This window comes from Plasmodium gonderi (assembly GCF_002157705.1).
Source record: "Plasmodium gonderi DNA, contig: Pgo-contig_28, whole genome shotgun sequence".
NCBI classification, from domain to species: Eukaryota; Apicomplexa; class Aconoidasida; order Haemosporida; family Plasmodiidae; genus Plasmodium; species Plasmodium gonderi.
In genome coordinates this window covers 24,340-34,923 of record NW_021628965.1, presented here as the reverse complement: position 1 = coordinate 34,923, position 10,584 = coordinate 24,340, and the positions used below count along the sequence as shown (strand labels likewise).

Here is a 10,584-nt window from a genome sequence, read left to right as displayed (position 1 = left end):
TTTACACTTTTTAAATTTATAGTTGCTGTCGAATGTACATATCTGAAATAATATTATATAGCACATAATACATGTATATTTCACAATAGAATTTAATAGGTAATTGTATGAATGATATATTTATACAAAGACACATATATAATAAATATATTTTATTTCACAAGCACATACTCTGAGATAATATTGAGGAAATATAATTTTAATTGTATTAAAAACGGAATAATATGGAAGAATAGATATATATGTCAAAATATACAATATAAAATTATGTATAATGTGTTCTTTAAAGAAAAGCAGCTGTAAATTCACTGTTATCGGAAATATATTACATTATTTATATAGGATTATAGTTTTATTAAATGCTTATATGTAGTTATACAAAAAGGAACAAGGATCAATAAACACAAAAACACTATGCATATGGTGTATATAACAAATATTATAAGGAATAAATTATACAAATATATATAAACAATTTAAAACAAAGAAATAGTATTAAATGAAATATATGGTGCAATAAATCTGATAATAATATATTTTAAAATAACAAATGAATATATATATATGTATACAAAAAGATTAATTTTTTTATGATATTAAGGAATTTTTGCATAATAAAAATAATGTAATGTATAATATAATTTACCTACCATGTCCATATTTTATTTAATGCACATAAATGTAAACTACAATATTAATACAATTCAATCAATCATTATAATATAATTGTAAACACAGATTATTAGAATCGTTAGAAGCATTAATATGAAATCAGAAACTATAATGTAGGGACTATAAGAATAAACAATTATTTCTAATATTAAAAATTAACCCCCGAACCGTAAACCCTAAACCCTGAAACAATTTAATATTTAATCATCATTGTAACATGTGTATTTTTACATAATTTTATATTTTACTTCAAATAAAATATATCTAAAATTTAATATAATATTTTTAAATATATAATCTGTATACATTAAGAATAATTAAATTACTTTTATTATTCTACAGCATTATATAGTATGTTATACATATGAGTTAACTTTGTGTTTTCTTTTTCAAATAAATTGCATAATTTGTTTGCTTCATTTTGTTTGCACCACAAACTCTGTAGCCTCATTATAAATGGTTGTAAGTATATACTATATTTTGTATACTGAAAATAAAAAAATTAACATGCATTTTTTATAAATATTTTAATAATTTGACTTATAAATCTCCTAATAATGTTTATAATAATTTGTAATATATCATAAGTTCCATATAATTAGTTTATTATTAACCTTATATAAAATAAATGTAGTTATTGATATAACAGTAACTACAAGGAATGAAGCTATAAAAGCCTTGTGCGAATATCTTCCATAATAGGAATACAGGATTTTAGGAACGTTTTTGCATCCAGACCATTTTTGCATTTCTAAGTTATATTTATCTTTAAATTTTTCCAAAACTTCACTAAAACTTCTGTTATTGCTATTTTGACTTATTAATAGGAGCTCCCTATAAAATTTATAGCATTCAACACCATAGTCACAATTATCAGGATAATCAGTTAAAAATAAACAATACTCATACAATTCTTTTAATATACCCATAATATAATATGTACTATCACTAATATCAACAACATGGTCCTTGCATATGTCAAATAGAACCTTATCATTATTTTCTGCCTCATTTTTCATTATTTCATAACATTTTTTTTCCCCGAACAAGAAGGTTTACTTAATTTTAGTTCATATTTCAGCTTGTAGCTCAAATATTTACATGATGCTTCTATTTTATCAGATGGTTTGTCTTTGATGTGTTTTAAATATTTGATAATTTCTGTGCAAGAAACTATAAATGTTTTATTCGAATTCACTATTATATCATCTATTTTTGTGCACAGTGCATTATAGTCAACCTTATCCTTTTGATCTACTTGATGCATTTGATGCTCTTGATCTTCTTGATCTTCTTGATCCTGTGTATTATTATTTGTAGCCTTATAATTATCATCTATACATGTGGGAAAAATATCTTTAATATCAAACTAAAAAATAAGATAATTATATATGAAAAAAATTAAATCGATAAGATAATGTAAAAATTATATACAGAATGTTTATATATCATGGTATATTAAACGTAGTAGATATAAACTATAGATATAATGACAAATAAAAACGTACATCCTTGTCTACAGATATAGTATTACCCATATTATCAAATTCTTGTTAATTAATATAATACAGAATTTTTTATTTTTTAATAATTTATAAATAAATATGTGATTAACGTGTCCAAACTAATGCTATATAGACATAATATAAGTTAATTATAGTAACTGTTAAATTTTCACAATTTCGTGTAATAACCTTTCATAATAAGCATTTATATATATTAAAGTATGGAACTATTATACACTGGATGGTGTAATTTTACATATAAATAATATGAAAAAAAAATTTCTATATGTCTTACATAAAAATATTAAAGGATAATATTTACATATGAATTAATGTTATATATATGAAATATATACAATATAATAGTTATCCTCAATAATAATTTATTTAAAATATATAAACTCATATTATCAATAAATACTCCTAAGTTTTTAACATGAATTTTTTATTTGACTTTAAATATTGGAATTAATGCATATATTTATAAAAAAACAAATTATAATTTTTTAAAGGATTGATTATATTTTCATATATTTTTAATTAATTTTTTTTATTATATTTACATGTTTATTGCTAAAAATATAACACGAATTTCAAAAATAAAGTAAATATTATAAATTATGATATAAATATATATTATATTGAAAATTAATACTTAATAGAAAATACAAAATTAAAGAACTAATTATATATTTACTTGTAATACACATAAATTAGTAAGTAAAAATTGTCTAGATAATAACTTATAATAACTGTGTACTACTTATATGGTTCAATTCATTATAATCCTTAAAAAATATTAAATAACCTTTATTTTCACTGCAACAATACAATTAAGATACTTATTTATACTTGTCCTATTACAAAAATATAACAAAATTTATTATTATACAAAGAAATGAAGAAAATCCATTACATTACTTGTAACATAGCAATATTATGTTATTTTGTAGCTTTAATATATATTTCTTGAGTTTTATATTAATAAGAATATCTATATTACATAGTAAAACATTAATAATTAAAAAAAAAAATTGGTGACATTTAAAAATACATTTCACACTAAATTTGAATATTTTTGTATTTAAGTGCATGAATTTTTATGAGTTCTATATAAAATGTTATTATATCAATAACATCTTTAATACAATAGAGTTTTTTTCACTATATATAAATATTTAATATAAAGATTTAATAATAAGTAATAATGGAAATATATATTTTTTCTAATGAAAAAATATATATAAGAAAAAAAAGCATATTCTATCAGAAAATATCCTTAAATGTTTTACGTCAAAATTATAAATTCTTATTTATTTCAAATATTTTCTTTTTATAATATTATTTTACAAGTTAAATTAAATATCAATCAGTTATTAAACTACTATTAGAAAAATAAAATACATCCTTATATATATTTACAAAAGTATTATGTTTACCATGCATTATTTATAAAACATATTAATAATAATTTTTTAACACTATTATATAAAAAAAAACCAAAAATAATATTAGGTGAAGTTATATTATACATGAAATTTTATGATATATAATTTTATATAACAGGATGTGTCATTGTTAAAGGCTAGCATAATTACTATATTACATTTATATTTTTGTAAAGTAACTTTTTATAGTTTATATTACTTCTAATAATGAGATATTCCTTTTGTATATACGTTAAAATAAAGTAGTGCTCATTTAACACTAAATAATGTTTTAATTTTTTCTTTGAGTAAGTATAATTTTTTAATCTTTCTACAATGGTAAAATGAAAAAAAAAATAATTTTGTCATTTATATTAAATTCATAATGTGAAAGAACAATTTTACTTTTATATTAAATGAAGAAAAATAATGATATATTTTTTTGTGTAAAATAAATATTTTAAAATATAAATTAGCACTAATATTGGTAAAATTAAATTTTTATTAAATTATTTTTAACCATTAAATTATTGATGTAGATGTGTACGATTAGTGAATAACCAAATATATGCAAATTTTTTTTTATATTTTAATTATAATAATATATATTCAATTTATGTATATGATTAATATATACATAGCACTTCAATATGTTAGAAATAGGATAATTGAAATTACGAGATTTAGTTTAGTTAAGAAAAATATAAGCTCTTAAATTACTAATTATGTAAATAGATATAAAGCGTATAATAATGAAAAATGTAATTTAAGAAATACTTAAAATAAACATATAGAATAATCAAAAAGGAAAAGCATGATAATTGTAAAACATGTTCTATAGGATTATGTAAAATTTTTAATATGTCTTACAAGAGTTTTTCTAATTCTTTTTCATAATAAAAAATTAGATTATAATTTAATTATATTTTTTTTATTTGTACTCATAATCCATGCTAGTTATGTTAGTAAGAATTATATAATTTATGTAAAAAATTAATAAATCAAAAATAATAAATAATTTTTGGAATTCTTGCAAATATATTCTCTAAATTTTATTCTTTCTTTATATATATTGACCTACAGGTTAATATATTATCATGTAAAAATCAGACAGGTATATTTTTTGCATATTAAAGATTTCTCCAAAATAAAGAACTCTTGATATATATATAACTTTATCTTATTTTATAAAACATAGTCATATATATTTATTTATATTGTGTTAAATATTTTTTTTTAATTCATATAATAATTATAATAGTACCCTTTTTCATGCAGCCTTTGAACTAGACATACCTTGAATTTTTAGTTAAAAAGAAAAATTAATTTTAATTACATTACTTTTGTTTAATATATTACTATAAGTAAAATGAACAAAATAATATTTTTGTTTCATGAATGCCATCTATAATTTTCTAATTATCGCAGGAATATGTTAATATTTGGCTAACATTTTGTGTAACTGTTATATAATATAACCCACAGATGAAATGTATATAGTAATAGGAATAAATTATTTTATTCAAATTATATTTCATGAATATATATATGTTAAGTATACTAAAAAATTATATATATAAGCATTATTTAAAATAATATCTACTACTAAGGAAATAGCACGTTATTTAAAAATATCTTAATAATATATATATGCAGAAGTGTTAATTTACATACATAAAAAATTGTCTAATAAAAGAGATGACAAGATAAAAGAAATATATACGAACATAAACATATAGTAATATACAAAAGCACAATTTTACTATTAAAAAGATTCCTTCAAAAATTTATAATTATGCAATTAATATGTATTTGTATATATTTATTGAGCATATATTTATTTTTCATTTATTTTAATTTTTCAATTTTTTTAATAAGTTATTATTAAAATCTGTTAAATTTAGTTTTATAAATATTATTCAAATAATAATATTATATTCGCAGTAGAATTATTTTTATGCAAGGTCTCAAAATTACACCAATTTCATTTATTAAGAGCTAAAAGATTCCTTGGTTTTTTCTGTTTGGTAACATAAATCTGATGTTTAATCTATTAATTTATTAAAGTTAATACATTTTTTTATTGCCCTCCTTAATTTATAAAGCACTGAAGGTTTTAAAAATTTCCATAAAATATAGTGCACACCAGTGTTTTCTAAGCTTTATTAGAATTCAAGTATTTACGTGAGATTTAACATATATTTTGTATGTTTACGCCATCTACATTTTTATTTTTACAAGAAATTAAAGTTAATGAAGTTTTTCTGTTATATATTTTCGTAATGATTAATAGTATTCATATATTTTTCGATTTCAAATCAATTTTTTTATAAATCTTCTGATAATATATATATGATAATGCACTATACAATAGTAATTTAAGCATTTCTTATATGTAAAATTCATTTAAAATAATAATAAAAGAAATAATTATTAATTAAAAATGGCATTAAAATATATAACTCTATTCAGTATATTATACGTTCTCAAGAGATATTTGTACATTTTTTTAATGAAATTGTACCTCATTGTGAAATGAGATTAAGCTTTAAGAATATATATATAAAAAACATTAAAATATAATTGAACTAAGAAATATGAATTCTGCACATACAATAATAAATATTTCCTCTATAATAAATTTAAACACGTTTTCTTAGAAATATACTATCTTATAAATCATATATATTTTTGCAATATTTTTCAATTTAATTTTTTATAAAAATATATATATATGTATATATAATACATTAATGAACACAGGTTACTATTTATATAAATTGAGGAACCATAGCAAAATGAATTTGGTCGAATATATATAATATTAATATTATATTTTTAATACTTTCATAGTTATATATGTTTAAATGTATTAAATCATAATTATATTACATATAATATTAAGCGCATATCATTTCATTTACTAAAATTAAGATGTCATTCAAAAAAAAAATTTATAAAATAATATATTCAATTTTGAACAAGATGTTCTATATAAAAAGTTTTAAGCAAAATAATTTTATTATAAAATATATATATAATTATTAGTTAGTTTGTTTATTTAGATTCAATTTGTTTATATTATTAATACTTTTATAAACTTTATTAGGTAACATTAATATAAAGAAATTCAAGTTAAATTAATACAGTAATGCAATGTACTTAATTATATTTTTGTTTCTATTCAGAACACTAATATATAATAGATTAATAATATGTGTAAATTTACTGCATATATAATTTAATAACTTTTTACATATTTTAGTTGGATATTTCTTGAATAATCAAATTATTTATTTTAAGTACATCATATTAACATTAAAAGTGTAATGATAAATTTCATTCAGTTTATTATATAAAATTTTATATTATGTATATATAATATGATTTTTACAAGATAAAATATAAATAACATTAGAAATATTATCATTAAAATCCTTTTTATTAATTTATGCAAACATATATATCGTAGGCAGTATACTATGATTTTATAAATTTTGTTTAAAAAATATAATGAAAACGTAATATAATTAAGCACTATTAATAATATTAATTTAGATTTATCTTTAAAATTGTCTTATATACTTAATTTTGTATTAAGAAAAATTAGATATATTTATTTTTTCATAAATATACATAATTGTATAATATGGATGCACTATAAAATAATATAATGAAATATTATTATTAATTTCGTTATTGTTTTATGAGTTCATTTTTTATCAGTTTAATAATTGCATTTGTAATGTGATTTAGATTTATTTTTCTGGTTAACTGTTTATTTAAATTTATTTCATCCATAATATATAATAATAATTCAAGAATGGAATTAGTCAATTATACCATTTATTTATTAATATTTGATGCCTATAATTTAGTATCTTATGATATAATAAATGTGTTTCTGAAATTAATATATTTTAATTGTTGAATTAAGATATAATTTCATTTAATCATTTAAACTTATATTAAAAGTAATTGTCGTTTTACAATAATGATAATTGTTAGACTGGGTTATTTTATTAAATCTCATTAATATAAAACATTTCTATTCAATCTCTTCTTATAATATAAAAAAATATTATATTTATATATTAATAAATTCACATTTTTTTTGAAAATTATAATAATTATTTTTTCCTATGTTGGAATACGTAAAAATTTACAATTTTTTCATAAATTATTTCGTAAAATGTTTCAGAAAATTTCCCAATAATATTAAATTTATGATAAATTTTTTTTTTCTTTTTGTTTCAAATGTTATTAATTAATTTTAATACATTAAATAAATGGAATTAATTTAAATTAATTATATATTATTATATAAACTTTAATATTCAAATGATCCATATTTTATACCTTCGATCAGCTCAATTTTTGTGAATCATATTAAAGAATTCTATTAAATCCATATAAACAGTATTTTTTTTGATAATCATATTTTTGAACTTCCTTAACATGTGGTGTAAGTACAAACTATAAGGAGTAAACTAATAGCAAACAAACAATAAAATTTTTTATATTAAATCATAAAATTAAAAAAATTTTATATTTATAAAATGAAAAATAAATTGCAATATACTACGTGCTTATTAATTATAATTCAATTTTTCCCTTATAAAGAATGAATAGTATTATGAATGTTGTAAAAGACAAAATAACTACAGATCCATCTGCATCCTGTTAATGTGCCAGCTTCATAACTTTGGATCTTCTATGTAAATGGATATTTTTCTGAATCTGTGTGCATAAATGGAGATTTTTCTGAGAAAGTCTATGTCATTGGAATGTTATCGAGTCTCCGTGAGTGACTGAATATATAATCATATTTGTCTACGTCGACATAGTATTAATCGTGTCCACTACTACCTCTGGTCATTTGCTTACTACGTTATCTTTGTTATAATCTGAAAAATTTTGTAAGAGTTTAATATCATATGTTTTTTATATTTTTCATATACATTTTCGGAATTTTTGAGCAAGTTTGATATATTTTTATGGTTAAGTTATTGGCAACTTTTGTAAAAGCTCACATAACTTTATGATTATTATTATATTCACGGCATCTGTGAGTGTACTTTTAAAACATTCAGTGTTATTATAAAATTTATCAAGGTTATTATATATTTGAAATGCAACAACATCTGTTTCTTCAATACTATCTGTGAATACATCAAGAAATATGTTTCATTTCCGTGCTTGCTTAATATTAATCTCTATCATTCTTAGGTAAGCATCCAGGGTGCTTTCAATATTACAATAAAAATTCATTAGTTATTCTTTTATAATATAATAGAAACATTTGCAGATCCTGTTTTTAACATTTAAATCATGTTTTTCTTGTTAATATTGTGTATATAACGGCCCTGTTATTGACATATGAGCGAAAATGCATATGATATGCCACATTTTTTATTTTTCTGCATATAATTATTTAATTATATCATTTATTAAATGAATTTGTGTTTTGTCCAGAATCATATATTTCGGTAGCTTATTATATTAATATATATATGATGTATCTATTTCCTTGAAGTCTTCGTATAAAGGAAAATCTTAATATAAAGAATAGTTTTAAATTAAAGTTTAAGAATACATATTTTGGTGCATCTCATATATAAGCTATATTAAAACTAATCAATATAAAATAAGATATAAATAACAGATAATAGCATATATCTGAATCCTCAATTTTCTGATAAATCTTGTGTTATATTTATATGAATATTTCTACAAAATATGCATATATATTTTGCTATAAACATATATGTGTTATGAATAACAGAATAATCATTACATAATAGTTACATGTCTAAATATTAATGATTATTATATTTCATATTTTTGCAAAAATATAAACATATATTAATATATGATAAAATCTTAATCATGAGTAAGGATAAAAAATTTTCTTATTAGCGAAAGAAAGAAAAATTGTTTTATACTATATTTATAGTGTTAAAAGGGCTAATAAGTTATTTTAATTTTGCAAGACACTCATATTTTTAGAAAATTTATAATAATATATTTATTTTTTATCATAATTAAAGTGATGTATAAGTTAATACAATAAATTAATTAACTTGTAGTATATATTTGTCACCAATTATTTTTATAAATAGAAGTAGAGGAATGTATATTAAAGTATTTATTTATGACACATTCATACATTTATATTTTCAAGTATTTGTACGTATTATTTATATGAACCTATATTTTTCAGATTAATAGCATTCTATTAATGGATTCATTTTAAATAATTTAGTTTATCTTATGTAAATTATGTAAACATTTAATAATACCATTTATTATGTTTTATTTTTTTTAGTTTTTGGTTCATAAACTATGATTCAAAAAGGCATTCATATTATAAATATTTTGTAATGTGTATATATGATACAACAAAATTTAAAACTATAATTATATGTATGTTTCATATATCTCTCGTTATATATATATATATTATACGTTGTTTATTTAAATACATGTGTTATTAACCGTGTAATGGGGTTATTTATTTATTTCTTATATATGAATTAAATAATAAAATATTAACAATTAATTGTTTCTTATATGGTTATGAATATCTTATAATTCTAATGTTTTATTATATATTCTATGAAAGAATATACATATTTAATCATGGAATAGCCTAATAAATAGAAAATAATTTTTTCTATATACAAAATTTATATTAAACCTTATTTTCATTTGTTGTCTTAAAATATAATATAATTTCTTATTACCTACAATATATTTATTTTATTTTGTTTTTTGTTCATTATATCAATTGTTATATACTTCCTGAAAATATCATATAAATTTTATATAATATTAAATATATTATGTAATATCATCAATGTTTATTTTTTTTGGCATAAATACAAAAGTATAACAGCATTAACATTTATTTTTATAATTGAGCACACAAAGTTATAATTATTATTTCCATGTTCTTATTTCTAATTTATTTTGAAAGG

At 18.6% G+C, this 10,584-nt stretch overlaps 1 protein-coding gene across 1 annotated transcript; it reads right to left on the bottom strand.

Annotated features, from left to right (window-relative positions):
• Positions 1 to 1,003: 1,003 nt before the first annotated feature.
• PGO_000300 (variable surface protein) lies at positions 1,004 to 2,210 on the bottom strand (the record flags this gene model as incomplete). The annotated part of the gene is made up of 4 exons (XM_028690746.1): positions 1,004 to 1,159; positions 1,287 to 1,679; positions 1,703 to 2,041; positions 2,181 to 2,210. 4 exons carry the CDS (start codon positions 2,208 to 2,210, stop codon positions 1,004 to 1,006), a joined length of 918 nt encoding a protein of 305 aa, XP_028546547.1.
• Positions 2,211 to 10,584: the final 8,374 nt, after the last annotated feature.